The sequence below is a fragment of the Neopsephotus bourkii genome, unplaced genomic scaffold (genome assembly GCF_033783945.1).
Source record: "Neopsephotus bourkii isolate Nb327-2 ecotype Australia unplaced genomic scaffold, CSIRO-AGI_Nbou_v1 NB_1080, whole genome shotgun sequence".
NCBI lineage: Eukaryota > Metazoa > Chordata > Aves > Psittaciformes > Psittacidae > Neopsephotus > Neopsephotus bourkii.
In genome coordinates, this window is record NW_026901568.1 from 3,200,370 (window position 1) to 3,216,960 (window position 16,591).

General features: G+C 36.9%; 1 protein-coding gene across 1 annotated transcript in view; it reads left to right on the plus strand.

The window, feature by feature from the left end:
- LOC133216993 (contactin-6-like) overlaps nucleotides 1-16,591 on the plus strand; it is a 141,442-nt gene that overhangs the window by 24,620 nt on the left and 100,231 nt on the right. The window contains 1 exon segment of the mRNA XM_061362123.1: nucleotides 1,232-1,366. Coding sequence (XP_061218107.1) covers nucleotides 1,312-1,366 — 55 coding nt within the window. The 5' untranslated portion in view covers nucleotides 1,232-1,311.

Here is a 16,591-nt window from a genome sequence, read left to right on the forward strand (position 1 = left end):
CGCAAAGTGCTTCAGCAGACCCCAGATGTGTGTGAAGTAGGACCTCATAGAAGGTTAAAAGAAACTCTGCTTTTTCCATCCTTTTTCTCTTTTTTTGTTAAATCATGAAAGCTTGTGTCAAGGTTTGATCATTCCCTGCCTGAAATGGCAGCTGGCAAAGGTGCACCAGGTTTACATGTGTCTCCCCTGAGACCACCTACTATTTTTAAGTGAAGTTTATAAAAACCTAAGAACAGAATTAGGGCCCTTATAGAAGTGAAATGACTTCCAAAAGAGTTGAATTTTTTAATTTTCTTAAAAAAACATCTTTCTCACTCATATTAACAATAAGTTTCAGGGCAAGCCAGTGTGGTAAGTTTTCACACTGGTATGAAAAATGAGGTAAGTGAGAAGAGAATATGGATCTGTAAGTGTGGATCATAAATGTATTTCTCAGGGGAAAATTTTCATCACTTAAAAGGTTTAGAATGATTTTATGATTTTGTAAACCCATTTTATTAAGTGATTTCTGGTTTCAGCTGTTTTATGAACTGATTCCCAACAGTAAATTACTAGTTTGCCCTTTGAGAGTGTAGGCCAAACAGATACTTTTTTCCTGGTTAAATTCATCATATATTGACTGAAATGTCAAAGCAAATTAAAGCAAATTGCTATGTAAATCCTTATGGGTGAATGTTTCATTTCTGAAGAATAAAGGTCAACAAAAGGAAGTTTGGTTGTTTTTTTTTACATATTGTATATATGACATTGTGTTGCCCTCTCCTCCCATATGAGACCCATTTTGCATTAGTACCTGTTTAAGTTGCAGTACCTTCACAAAAGAATTCTTTCTGAGAACAGAAGCCATACTGCTATACGGCAAGAAATATAAAGTGTTACAAAGATTTAAGAGTTTTGCAACATTTTTGCAAACACTTTCTTCTAATCTGGAAACTTTTGGCCAATTTTTCTTTCTCATTTGGAGAAATTCACTTCTGTGCAAGTGATCCTTGTACCACATGGAGTGGATGGATGGGTCTCAAACAGTATGTATGATTTTAATTGATCTCGTTGCCAGCTTTGTGTGATTTGGGAATGATTTTTCATGCTGGGATGAGGCTACCCAGACTATGTATTGCATTTTTAATGTCTTTAAATGGTACAGTTGAACATAATTATACATGGGGAAAATTTGAGTATTTATTTTGAATCTGCATTTTAATTATTCAATATCTCTTCCTGTTTTTTACAGGATATCAAGGTAGTCACAGGAAGCCACACTTTATTTTCCACTGATTGGATGGGAGGAATTTTTGACCTTGGAAAGTGGAGATGGTGTTGCTATGGAAACTAATAAGTCTGCTGCCATTCATGAGCTGCAGCACAGGTAAAATGTTCCACTATTAGTGTTTGTGATTGATAAATCTTTATCAGTATCATAATTCTTCTGGAAAGGAGAAGCAATTACCAAAACTAACAGTACTTACTCGCATGAACAAGTGACTAAGGAGCTTTTCGTTAGGACATGTTTTAATTTTAAGCAACACAAGATGCTGCCTTTGAACCAGGAAAACACGTTTCAAGATCATAAGAAATCTATACTCCAGGTAATAGCTTTAAAAAATATTCTGAACTGTAACACTGAGAAAAAAGTACTTAGTGTTACTTGGCTAACAATATACACATGAAAGACATCTCTTAGCCATAGCATGACTAACTCTCAAGACAGGAAATGGAGTGGATTAAAAGCAAGAACTGTTTAGTGAGGTGTATGGTAATGTTGCATAGATGGTTTAAATTCCAGACGTAATATCATGCCCTTTAAATGCCTCCATACTAGCAAAGGGCCCAACTGAAATCACATTTAACTTGAAGACAAATAAAAGCATTCACGTATGAAGTTCAAAATAGGTAAGAATCATAAGGACTATCAAAACATAAACACCAAAAATGAAAGAAAATCTTGCTTAATAACCAAAGCAAATGCAAATGTTCCTTCTTAGCCTCCAGTTGGCATGACGATAGACCCTCATGCAACCTATCCTGTCACTGAACCAAGTGCTGGGCGCCCTGTCAGTCCTCAGGTTGTATTCAGAGGGCAGTGTGGTTGGGGAAGCAAGACTGTTTTACCTCATTCTCCTTAAATATCCCTTGTGCTTAATTAAAACATCAGCATGTTGCTAACATACTGTAAGGTAAAATGTTCATTTCTGCCTGGCTGGGCATTGTTCACAGTGAGGGTTTGGTACTCTGAGTTCATCCTTTTTTGAACCTTTCTTCTAATTCAAAGCACATAACTTGACAATCCTTCTTCATAAAGCCATAAAAATGAGATTAACTCATGTGACTCATTACAGATTCATCTAAAAACAAACACAAAATTGTAACTGAATCATTGAGGTTATAATGAATTTGGGGGTGACCTGACCCATCACACTCGTCTGTGATAGAAACCATGACAACTGCCTTTTGTCTTCAATTAATGTATTGAACTCTAAATATCTGGGATGTTACTCATGTGCTTACAAGAAAATTGTATTAAAGTAACCTCAAATGATACTTAATTATGTAGTGCAGGAGTCAGCAGCTGTTTGAAATACAGAGACAGAATCAGAGTGCAGACTTTGGTAGTATTTTTAAATATTTAAATTAAATTAGATAATATTTTATCTAACAGATGCCAGGTAAAAATATAAATCTCAGGATCAGACTTTCTGTTAAATCAAGACTAAATGTCTATTTCAGTAACAAACAGACAACATGTTAAGGACTTCATATTAAAGTTTTTGTAGAGATTTCAAGCAGGCAGTTACTCATTTCAGTGCAGATACGCTGAACAAAACACAACAACCTATGTAGAACCCCGATCTTCCCTTTAATTGCCCACTGCACTGCCACAGCATCTACCAGCTCTCTTGAGTACTTCCTACAGATCATTTCTTTCTTTAGCAGTCTAAGCAAAGGACTTGTACCAATCATTGAAACTACAGGATTCCCCTATAATTTCTTGATTGCTTTTAGCAGTTTTGAAGTAGGTGGTGATCCTGGAATATGAATCACTGGGTTGCAGTACAGCTTAGTGATGGACAAGATATTTTTATACCATGTTTTGTATTTCCAAATATAACCTTTCCCTTCACATTTTCTACAAAGCTTTCATTTTTCAAACATTTTGTCATCTTCATCTTACTTGCTGGAGGATCATCTCTTAATGAGACCAGTATCCTCAGCCAACTGAGTTAAAAGATATTAGGAACTCATTTTTACATTTATGTGTTTTTGTGAAGACTTAACAATAGATAAAAATCTCAATGTTCCCTATTCCCAGGCACCAAGAGAAGATATCAGCTGCACCTTTGTCCTGAACCTGATGTCAATTAAAGGAATAGCAAAAGCTCCCACTGTCTTCACTGAGATGAGTTAATTTACACCTGGGTACAAATTAACCCCATTGATTTCAGTGGAGCTATGCCGATTTTCACTCCATGGCATTCTGAAATATGCTTGACTGTAACAGTCAAACCTGCAGTTATTGGCAAAACTTCTTTATTACACAGACTGTTTGCATCAATTTAGGAGTAATAAGACCAAGTGGGAAAATTAGGAACTAGTCATGATGCTGAGCAGAGCAGTCTTGTGGGCTGGAGCTTGGAAGGTAATTCAGGCTGTTAGACAACATTGGTCAGTCATTTCTTCATTTCTACCTCAGTTCTACCAGACAAGGAATTAAAATGATACTGAGATAAATCTAAGGATTAAATGGGCTGTACAGAAGAGCTAGGTGTTACTACCCCCCAAAACCAGTAATTCAATTTCTCAAAAACCAAATTACCCTTTATATTCTCTCTATATGGAAAGATTGCAAAAGAGTAATATTCCTTCCTATCCTTATATTCCAGCAGACTTTTTTTATGTGACTTGACAAAGGTCTTTGGGTTTTCTTGCAAGTGCCTTAGGGGATTAAATAAGATAATGTATGCATATACAGTGACACAGAAAAGGAACAGATTAGACTTTTTTTTCATAACCCATTGTTATTTAAATGAGATAATCTGATCTAAGCAGAGCACCAGAGGCAAGAAGGTTGATTAAGATAAGCTCAGAGATCAGTACTTTAAATTCTGTGTACTTGTTACAAGGAGGCCTGGCCACTATCTTCTTACGCTATTGTTGGGATTTAAACATTACTTGATATTAATATGTTAAGAAAGAGCCCTCTCTTTCTGAATTAAAGATCAAGACAGAAGTTTGAGAAGCTGATATGAACAATAAAGTGTCCAAAGTGCTCAAGGAATAATTTTTTCTTTGCACCAAAATTGTCTCAAATTTGCCTTGAGGAAAGGAGCTCATGCTCCTTCCTCTGGACCTATTGTGCAAGGCTGGTTGCCAGCAATATAATTTTGAGAGAAGAAGCTGTCTTAAGTATCCATCAGCTGCACCTTAGACTGCTGATTGGAACTGGGTTCCACACCTGATTCTGCAGCATGTTGTCCATGCAACAGGCACCTCATCCATCTGTTCCTCTGGCCACTCCATGCCCTCTCTGTCTAAAAGGATTTATGGATTATGCCCAATGTTCTAATGCAAAGAATAACCTGATCATAAATACGTTGCAAAAGCCATTATCCCACCCTTTGCTATTACTCAGTTTAGGAATATAGGGTAAATACTGATTGCAGATTCTTAGGCAAGAAGAGAAACTGGCAGAGTTTGATTTTCCAGTGTCTGACCTAAGTATATGACACTGTGGGAACGGAAGTCTATTGGTAGCTCCTTACACAGCAGCTTATGTACAGTCCTTCTTTGGCACCAGTTCCATAGCAAATATCTGAGCTTTCCTGCTTCCTTCTTTCAATTCTCTTTAATGTTCAGGAAAAGGAGTTACCTCATTATTTCTGCCGTTTCTGTCTTCCTCCTGGACAGCTTCTGCAAATTTTCTGTGTCCCTCCTGTCATGACCCCTTTTTTATCTGATTCCTGGTGTCTTCTGCCCTTCAAAGAAAAACATGCAGTCTTGAATATAGAGATGGCCTTTGCAACTGTCCTTTGCTCTGCTGTTTGTCTTGACCCCATCATGGAAGCAAATAGGTTTTCCAGGGGTAAAGATGAGGAAAAAGGAAAATGTCAGTAAAAGTTATCAGGCTCTTAAAATTAGCTATAGACAATATAAATATTAAAAGCCAAACCAGACAGTCTGAACCTTTGGTTTGAAAATGAGGCAGTAAATGTATTTTTACACAGTCCTTTGGCTTATTGGCTTAAATTCAATTGAAGATGCAACCGCAACCTCCCAGGCTGTATTTTGGCCCATCATTTTGAAACTGCTAAATTAAGGAGAGAAATTTCATGATGTAAAGTGCCCTCATACTCCTTTGGGTCACAGCATGATGAATATTGAATACATCACATCCCAGACTCTGCCTGCAGTCTCTTGCAGATTTATTGTTAGCATAACAGCACCTTTAGGAATGGAACAGCAGACCATATATTTTAAGACAAGTGACATCTCTGCTATTTCTAACAGTGAACTGTGGAGATAAACTAGTCCAGCCTGGAAATGTTAAGGTTTCTCTGAACAACCAGAGACATTCAGAGACCCACTGATGAGTCAGAGAATGATAATAATTAGGTCTCCCTTGGACAACATGGAAGTTTTTGTGACTTTGGGAAACAGTGACCCTGAAAGCTGTATTTCTGTAAATTACTTCCAAGCATCTGGCAGGAGAGGATGACTGGTACCTCCATGACCTTCTCACCAGAGCAAAAAGTGACATTTAAAAAAACCACATTGTTTCCATTTCATGGGGTGCCACGTGGTTCAGCTCATTTCCCAACATCAGTACACAACAAATATACTCTGGTACAACAAAGCCAGCAAAAGTGCGTGCCTGATGCCCCGAAGATGAGGTGCTTGGGCAGGTGAAAGAGTGGTGCTGAGCTATGGAGAGGTGGGCAGCCCTTCCCCTGCCATTTTAAAGACTACAAATCTGTTTGTTATTGGCAAGACACAGGAAGAGGGACTGTGACTGTGTTTAGAGAGGATGGACTATGAAATTAGTCGTTTGATTTGATGTTAACAGGCTTTACCTAATTTCTGTCCTTCATAAAGGTTTTGCTAACTGGCATGACCCTCACCCTTATCTTCCCCTGGTACCTCACTTGCTTTACCTTTACATGCAACAGATCAATTATCTGGGTCTGACATCGGCCAGTCTCATCCCAGCTAAAAACCAGTACTCTGGGAACTGCCACACAATATACTCAGGCACAGACTTGGGACTTAGTACTTTTTATACTAGCAGGAAAAATACTGTTATCAAAACAGACATGAGAACATGTGCAACATGAAGGAAAAAGACATTATAGGTAGGAAGGAGAAACAAGGTATTTGTCTAATCCATCACCCAGTTTTGCAGACATTACACATGGAAAATAGTATGCAAAATATTGCTTTAAACTGGATAGTGGATGAATCACAGAGATGGAGCTGCTTGCCCCTGTTCATTTCTGGAAGGGCTTACACAGAACTGATTCCTCTGTATTTAATTATAAGAATGAGAATAAGCAATTTTACCCTGTCTTTTATCAGAATCACAAACTGTTTCTAACTCAAGGGCAAAAAAACAGACAAAACAAGCCAGTATGTGAGAAATGTGAATCTCTGTCCTCAGTGCAAGGCAGTATAAAGGACGAATCCTCTTGTGACAAAGTGGACCAGTGCGCAGGAAGCCTGTGAGCAATTTCTGGTTCTACCACTTGCTGGCTGCTTGAGCAGAAGGATGTTACGAAGCACCATGGAGTTAAAGATGACTATTTCCTTCACCACTCAATTCAAAGAGGGATATAGTAACACCAGTTTGTGGTTTTTCCTGCTATGATAATGAAGCACATGCAGAAAGAAATAACAATGCAGCAATGATAATAACTTCAATAAGGAAGTGACAGCCTACATTAATAGCAATTAGCTGGTGTGACAGTGAGAAGGACTCAGCATAGGTATTTTTGTGCCCCCAGAGATTGTAAGGGAAGTCTTATCTCTTGCTTTGAAAAGGGAAGAATTAGGGTAAAGTTCTGCATTCCTGAAAGCCTCACCCTTTATATTTTCAGTGAATTTAAGAGGGTTTGCAGCTTTTTACTAAACAGACATAAACCTGCCTTGAAGCTGTCTTTAATCTGTGTTTCCCAAGCATACCATATCACATTGCATCAAACTGGCCTGCTGGAAACAGGGAATGATAATAATTTAATACTGTATAACATGGCTAGACTCACATTATAGAAACATCTTCCTTATTATTCTTTATATCCAAGAAAAGAGCCCTTTTTGAATTCCCTTCAGTGCACAGGTATATGGTAAAAAGAGGTTAGAGCTCAGGTGCTTCGAGTGTGCACTTTCAAAGTTTAGGTTGCATGGACTTAGCTGCCAGAAAGATGTTATTTACAGTTCCTGAAGTTAGGTGGAGCATGCTAGAATTCATGGAAGTCATTACTAGAGTTTTATGCTTTCTTTATCACTCTAGTGTATATGTCTCTTCTACAGTCTGAAAAGCCTAACCAACTTTTAGACTGGTTTAAACAATTACTGTTTCCTAATATCTTCAATTAGTTACTTTACATTTACATTTTTTCTTCTATGCTTGGAATTTGACATGATTTCTTTCTGTTTTGTATCAAGTTATTTCATCTCTCTGTAGGAAAGGCTTCTTTGTAAAATGGCATCCTGGCATTTTAGAAAAAATTTTTTTTTTTCCAGTTTTTGTTTGCAGCAGCTTCCAAGATAATACAATTTTCCTTTATTACCACTGCCAAGAAGTTAAAATTAGCAGGTGATTGAGAGCTTAAAATATTTTGAACATATTCTGTTGCCAGCAGCAAAAAAAAATCTAAGTATAAAAAAAACCAACCTTAAAATTGTACAATAACATATCACTGAAATAGTTTACGAAGAACACTTTTTAAAGTAAAATGTGATTTGAATATAGCTCCTCCATTTAATATGAATATTCGTCAGGGAGCCTGCTTCCAAAACTCTAGACCATTTACATATGACATACATATATATATATACACATCTATATACTATACATCTGTTGTAGCCTCCCACATCACACAGGGCATTTCCCTCATCCATTGATTTTGTTTACACCTAGGGACCTTCATGAAGAAGCCCACAATCTATGTTTGATCTCTCACTTCTATAGCAAGCTACCCCTTAAGCTAACTTTTAAGGAATTGTTTCTCAGAGGTCAATATTACAGCAGGGTATTTTGTTTATCAACGTTAAACTAAAACCACACGGCTGGATTTTGAGATCCCTCATTTCAGAGTTGAGTCTGCTGCATCTTGATCCAACATACCGTTATGGTAATCAAATAGTTATCAATACATGGAAGCCCTTGGAGTTTAATAGCAACATTTATTATCTTTTTATCTTCACAACCAATGCCTTAATTAAAGGACTGACAAGTAAAACCTTAGACAATTATGGCGAGGATGGACATGTCCTACATGAAATGGAGAGAAACCCAGCTGCAGTCTATAATTTTCTGCTAGTGGAAAAGCGATGTAAGTGGAGAGTAAGAATAAGAAGGATTTAATTTGTTTTCAGACCTTGGAAACACAAAAAATTATTAAATCTGCTTTACTTAGAAATGGAAACACAGATCAAATTTCTATGCTGTTTAATATTCCTACCTGGCAGATCTGGACACGCTGACATGGGTAAAGACCTTGCTCACTAACTTTTAATAGCTGAAACAATATCTGCTACTTTCACGTAATCACAGACTGATCATCCTTTCCATTGTTTGCAGAAGCTTGAAAATAAAATGTCTCTAGTTATTGATTTGCTTCTTCTTTTTTCATTTAGCGACTATTGATCTCTATTTATGTGTGTGTGTTTCTTATTGAGCAGAAATTAACATTGAAAACTTCTTGGAATTCACTGCATTCATACCTACTTGACATTCCTGGGGAGAGCTTGCTACCACAATTGCTGGACCTGGGCTTTTCCAACGTCTGTTTTGTTTTCTTCTCCAATCTCTTGGCAGCAAAAAAAAGATTTATACACAAAATCTTTTTGTTTTTATTATCACTGGCACTTGCCTTGGACAGAAAATGTTGTCCCAGGGTTTCAGCTCACAGAGTAATTTCCAGCCACACAGTATTATTTAGGCTGTGGTTATCATGCCTACATCACAAAAATAAACCTCTTAGGAATTTGAGGCATTTTTTCATTACTATCTGGAAGAGAAACTCTTGTGATTACCATTAAAATTGCTTGCTGCAGTGTGTATGGGAAGCCAGCTCTGAGACACATGCTGATCTGTAATTTGAGAAAAATATGGATGGATTGCTCTAGTGGGGCTTTGTGTAAGGTCTGGATGAATGAAAATATCAAAGACAGCAATGAACCATTCTTTGACTGAAGCTATTATATCTGTACCATCTGTAAAACAGTCCTCGCATTGGTCTTATTACATTCAGATCCTACAGTTTTCCTAGTTTTGGCTCTATCAGGTCCAAACACAATCACAGGCCAAGTATAGATTTTCCATAAGACTATAGTCCTGAACAATCAAACAATAATGCAAATAAATTCTTTTTTTTTATCTTGTTGGGATTTTTTTCCCCAATCTTCCAGAACTCAATTTTTCTATATTCTTTCATTAAATGTTGGAGTTAAACTCAAAACTCTCTGCCCCCCTCTCCCTAAAATTAAAAGCAAAGGTTAACTATTATGGAATTATACAGTTTGAGGAACTGGAGAAAAAAACCACAGCTACCATTTAAGGATTTGTATTAGTAATTGTTCTAGTTGATGGCATAGTTACCATAATTAGGATCCAAACAGAGATAAAGCTATCTACAGCTTCTTTTGCAGAGTTAAGAAGGGAGTAAGTAAGAGGGCAACTTTTGAATGTGGAGATAGACCTCAGATACACAGAAGACCTGCAGCCCTCACTGCTCTGGTTCTCTCTGCTTCCCTTTACCTGTGCAAGGTTCACCTGAGGGTGACAGTTCTAGTAGGGCAGCCTAAGGAGGAAGCTGTCCAATCAGGTTTGCATCAAGAAGTAGATTTATAGACTTTAATCCCAATCTCTAGGCCTTTAGTTTTATGTATTTGATTTTTAGACCCTTTTTGAATTTTGATAATGATGTATTTTTTTTTCCTCCTGCATAGCATAATACCATGGTATTTTGTCCTTTGTTCAATATTAATATATGCTTTATTGTTCTATTCTAATTACAATCTCATTATTAAAGGGGCACTACATTTTCCTCTGACAGACATTGCGTCTCATTGTTAGTGGATCTTAGTTATCCTGTGCTTATTGTTATTAATGATTTGTAGCAATTGAATTGGTATTAGACTATTACCCTGCTAAATCACTTTGCTGCTAACTAAGGCCCTATCTGTGACATTGTTTAGCTCCAAACATCATGCTCCTGCTTTTCAGCTTTCTATAATTACTTGCAAGTCATTTATTTCTACTTATGTAAGTCAGGTCATTTAATCAAGACTCCTGTGAGCTTTGACATGGTGTGAGCTTCACCATGGTGTGAGCTTCTGCTGGTAAGAATGGAAAGTTCTTGTGGACAAAGGTATTTTTGTGATGACAAATGCACCTTCCACTGCACCCTGAAAATCCTTTAGAAATAGAATAATTGTACTTGATGGTTCTAAACTGGGTACAAAAGAAAGAGGGTTTTGAGGGAATAGTGAAAGGTTACTCAAGTAATACAACTATTCGAGATAACAGCAAGGAAAGTTATAATAGCTTTAAAAAGTCTTCACAAAACACGTGTGTGTAAGATTAGAACTGTCATATTATTTCTTGGGATATTATGTACCTGGTAACATTGTTTACTTTTGCTGCCAATCAAAAGAGAAGATACAGAAAGGTCATTCTTCAGTCATTAGTGAAAACTCATGGTAATGGCTAGGGACTTTTAGATGTGTGCCTGGAGTAAGTATGATTCTCTTTAAGTGATAGGACATCTGATGTGTTCTGCATATTGCAAACATTATATACAATTCCAGGAAAACCAGAAATGTCAGTTATTTCTGTGAGATTCATTCCCTAGTAATTTTAGTGGGGAGTAAAAAGGGATGACAAGGTAGCAAATATTTCTAGTGGAACTGCTATGCCTGAGCTATTGTACACACACATGTACTTCACACTTGCATACCAGTGCCACAGTTACATAAAATCTCGTTTTGGTATCTTCATTAGTTCATTTGCATTTCTGATTTAAGCAGGCAATACCAAGAAAGCTGCAGTTACCAGTGCTGTTACAAGCATATGCGGACTGGACTGATGTCACACTTCACCTGGTGTGGATGTCACCCTGAGCCCCTTGTTTTGCTGCCAGTGCCTGCCCACCGGCTTCCCCTCTGCAGAATTGCTGTCTGCTTTTGAACAGGTTTTGCTTATATTGTTTCACTGTCCTGACAGATACCCAGGCTGCCACTCCACTCAGACCACAGTACAGTCTCCATCGCATAGACTGGCCTGAACTCACCCTGGAAAATGACTTTGTAGCTTACAGTAAAGCCTATCCAAACTTTGACTCATGTGCAGAGATGGCCTTCCCACCAATACAAAAGTGATTTATGGAATGCAATTTCTTTATCCTCTAATATTGTCTCACTTCATACACTTATGCCAAATAGTTTTTGATGATTGATTACTTCTCCTGCAGCTTATAAAATAACGTATACCAGTGCAGGCAATGTGAAAAAAACCTGGAGGGGTTAATCCCTAGTAATGTTTTGTTAAGCATTAACCAGCTTCATATTTCAGTCATATTAGTATAAATCTACAAAAATCACTGATGGTATAATGCAACTTAAAGCAGAATATAACATTATACCTCATTCTAATTAGATTTATTCTGTTTTACACTGAACATAGAAAAAAAAGAGTTTTCTCTGCATCTTTGTTGTAAACATTTGTGGCTTTGTGAAACACAAATAGTTTGCTCTAGGCCAGAGACAATGTAGTCATTTATGCAATAGATATTGGATTCATATTTACCTGACAAGTGACCTTATCAGCTGTAACTTGTCATCTTCTAATTAGTCTACTTTTTTTTTTTTTTTCCACTAAATTAACCCCCGGCCTCTCCTGAAGATAAGTTGATGGTGTACCAAATTGTGTGTAGTGTTGCAATTAAAATGGTGGTGCATATGTACTCCACACATTTGCCTTAAAGAAAGATACTTCCCCTTAATATCATATCAATCACAAATTGAAATAGTTTTTATTCCCGATGATGCCACTGATTTGCAAAGCTTACTGACCAATAACTATAATGGCTTCTCTTTAGAGAGTCTAAGAATAATCCAATAGCACTAAAAGTGCCCAGTGACATCTAGAGACCAGGAATACCTCCATATTATTAAAACACATTTCAAAGTACAGAAAGCAAACCCAGTTTTGTTATTGCTCTTGGAATTATCCTTTTATAACAAATCATATATAAACACCCCCTATAAAATCCAAAGCCACACAAATTTTATCTGGATTCCAACTTAATTTTTCTTCCCATATCTATTTTTAAGACTTTCTATGGCATGTTTAAAGTAATAATTTCTGGAGATGTAGAGAAGTAAAACTTCAGGAGCTGGGTAAGCTTTCACATAAATAACCTTCGTATCTACAATTTCTGAGCACCTCCAGGGACAGATAGCTGTATATCAAAAGTTTTGAAGATTTGAATTTAATTCCTTCATAAGTTAAACGCTCAGGTCCTTAAATTTTTACATGTTACTGTGCTTTATAGACTAAGAATGACATGAAAGGTAAGCACCTGATATTTGTATGGGAAAAAAGGAAATCGCGTGAACAGAATCCAGCCTAGTTCATCATTTATGCTTTAAAATAAATTGGGTTTAAAGTTTTTGGCTAAAAATCTAAACCATATGATTTGAAAAATTAATTGACATTCACATATATTTAAAATAAACCTAACCTGTTTCAAGATTTTATGTCACAGTCTGATATGTGTAAAACACTGCACTGCGCATATACATAAGTAATTTATAGGGAGAAGTTGAGAAAAGAACAATTTTTTTCAGGCCAAAGCCGGACGTTCACTGCAAGTCAAAAAAATAAACCAACAGTGCTATATTGCACTGATGTTTTACCAAAATGTTAATACAGTTTTCAAGATAACATGTAAGTGGAAATAGTAGCACACAGAAAATAAATTTGTTTGAACAAAGACATGTTATAAATTTGGTTGGATACGATTGTTGAAGAGAAGAAACATGTAATACCCTACATTCTTTAGAACTCTGGACTCTAAACCTACCTAAATTAGAGAAGTATCTATCATTGATTATGTCATTCCCCAGAAATATGGCCTTCAGGCAGTTTGTCATAACTCTAGTGGTGATACTATACAGCAGACACATTAAGTATCAGTCAAGATGATACAATTTTCCAACTACTACAAGTCAAGCAAATATGTTCTCGGTCTTCTGGGACAACCTTTCTTGCAGATGGATGACACCAGGCTGTGATGTATGGACTGAAACAGAGCAGTCAGTCCCTCATAGACCTTTATGGTGCCTTTCCACTGGTTGTGATCAGGAACCTAACCTTATGAGAAGACAGGCACTTAAACACCTAAACCCCACTGAAATCAGGGGATCAAGAGCACAAATTCAAGTAACACCTGGACTTTCGTCTTTACAACCTGAAATTCTCTACCAACTCTCCCTCTTTCAATTTATTTTATTTATAATACCTTTATATTAGTTAAAGCTTCTTGGACTTTTACTCTGCACTTTATTTTGTTGTGGGGAGTGAAGTTGCATTTATTATGTTTTCTCTCATATTAGCCCCATAATTGAAATACTCTCTGCCCCAGCTCAAGTTTGCTATGATGAGAAACAGCTCCTGCATTGAGTGCACTTCTTTCTTTCGCATATTATGGCATCAAGCCACTTTCCTTTTTTTCAAATCTACTTCAGTTTGAATTTCACCACTGGCATAGATGAGATGACTAATCCAATTTCCCTCTACGCAGAGAGCTCTCTTGCAGTTCTTTCTGCACTTCTACTTTTTCCCTGAATAGTTGTCATTTAATGCCCTGTTATCTTAGATGGCACTCATTTAGTGGTTTATTAAGCAGTAATTTAGCAGCCTGTTATCAGTTCCTACTGTAGCTGGGAAAAATATGCAATCCAAGTATGTAAGATTTCTGCAGAATTACAGCATTTTTGTGATTTTTGGATTAGAGAAAAATTACAGAAAAGTAATACATATGAAATGTTTTCCCTGCATTTCATTATTGTCCCTGCACTAAAGCTCCCATCAAGCTATTCCAAATGTAGATTGTCTGATCTCTATTTCTGTTTCCAGCCCAAACAGTGAAATTTTATAAAATTGCAGAGAACTTAATGGACTGAGATCAGTGCAGGGAGGCTCTAAACCTGCACCCTGGACTCAGTTCTCCTGCCTGCACTCATGCTATCCTTTCTGCAATGTTTTCGAGTGGTGAGAAGGCATAAGGCTTAGATTTGCTTTTGTGAGCTTTGCTAGTTTAAGTGAAATAATGAGCAGGGATAGAATCCAAAGCCTGCCCTAAGCACTATCTGCACTAGCATAGAGGGATCAATGTAAATCCCAGCTGGAAAAATAGTTTTTGCAGAATAATTTTGATGATAACATAGGCAAAGGCTTGATTTGAAATTTAAGATCTGGATTAAAATAGAAATACTTTTTTATCAAAATAACTTTTTATCAGTAAAGCATTCCTGTTTCTTAAAATTGTCAGATTACAACAAATAATAAAAGTAGAGATAAAAGGAAGTAGCTAAGAGGGTAATCATCAGCCAGTTAAACTAGAGATAAAAGGAAGTAGCTAAGAGGGTAATCATCAGCCAGTTAAACTAGACCTGGCAATTGAGCAGTTACCCGAGATACAGGATTTTTTTGTATCTGCTTATTGAAAACATTTCTGGTTCTCCTCTGGAAACATGCACACAAGAAGACATATCACACAAAACCTCCCCAGGTGGCATATCATCCCACGCTCTGGAGGCTTTTCTCTGGGGTGAGTGCTGCAGGAAGAATTAACAGGGACACCTAGAAAATTGTATTTCGGACTACTGCTGCTTGTTACAGTATAGCATTGAAATGATGTCAGGAATCAACCTGAGAAGGTGAAAGAGACTGCCTTAAAAGCATAATGGTAGGTCTCTCCAATTTTCCCAAGGCTTTTCTAACATGGACAGCCAGGTTTCCCTTTCATGCATACCTGGATCCAAGCCCTGCTATAGACAGGTTAGCCCTGCCAACTGAACCCTTACCATTCTGTCTCTGCTCCAAAACAGAACTTCAGTGCAGCCCTACTAACCTGCATTTTTCTTTTCCTCCTTTCAGCTGGGTATTGTTTTGCTGTTTATGCTGTCATTTATTTGAGAATAGATCAGATAAAGGTCATTTTTTACTTGAATGGAAAAGTACAGTAATTTGACAGTAAGACATTGCCAGCTTGCAGTACATCAGAAATGTTGATATTAGCTCCTTGAAAGCAGAGACCAGAGACAAAAATTGCCTGAGCAATTCAATTTCTAGCAGTTATTTTTAAAAAATAGAGCATTTACAAAGTTATGTTTGTACCTTCTGCTAAATTTTAGGATGTTTTTACTTAAAATGACTTTAACTTCATTTGTGTTTGCTCAGAAAAAGATCATAATGAAAATATTGAACAGTCACAAAAGATGATGGCTTCAAATAGTGTCTTTTGGCTGATCTATAGCCATTTGCTTTGGCAATTTTGTTTGAGAACATTAGCACTGATCGCTTATGCTGTGTTCCTAATTATTTCTGAAATATTGTGCTGTTGCCCATGCTGAAAAGCGTAACGAGCAAAGCGGTAGGCTAGCTTGAAATGCAACGTTCTAACTGGTTTTTAATCAATGAGTGATAATGATAGCTTGTGTTTTGACTTTCACTGTTTAATTGCCAGTAATCAAGCAGATCTTAGTTGATGATATTTAACAGAGTTCAGTTTCATTTATCTCCATTTATTCTATTTATTCTAAAAGTGCCTGGGAGCTTTCTGTGCTTGACACAGTAACAAAATATACAATGCTAATTATATTTTGGTTGCCTAATATTTTCCATGATAGAGGATCATGATGACCTTTCATGGGAGCCATTGCACCTCATTGTTTTCAGCAGGTTTCTGAAATGCAGTAGGTGTCTAATGGTAAAGCTATTTTCCATGAAATCCCAAGCAAATTTTTCTGAGATACAGACTGTTTAAATCACTATTTCCCTTCTGCTGCTTATGACAGTTGTGATTTTTTTTTTTTTTTTTTGCTTGTTTTTGCCAGGATGCCAAAATATTAATTAAACATAAATATTCTAAGGGTGAGGATGATCTGCAGGTGATGATGCTTGAGAAAGTATATCTCACCAAAACAGCCATCCTGGCTCAGAGTACAGATGCATCCAACTGATTATATGACAGCCAACCAAAAGCAGACACCTGAAGAAGAACATAAGAGCTGAGATGACATATAGCTTGATTGCTACGTTGCATATACTACTTTTACACTACATGCAACGACCAAAGCAGAGCTGAACCAG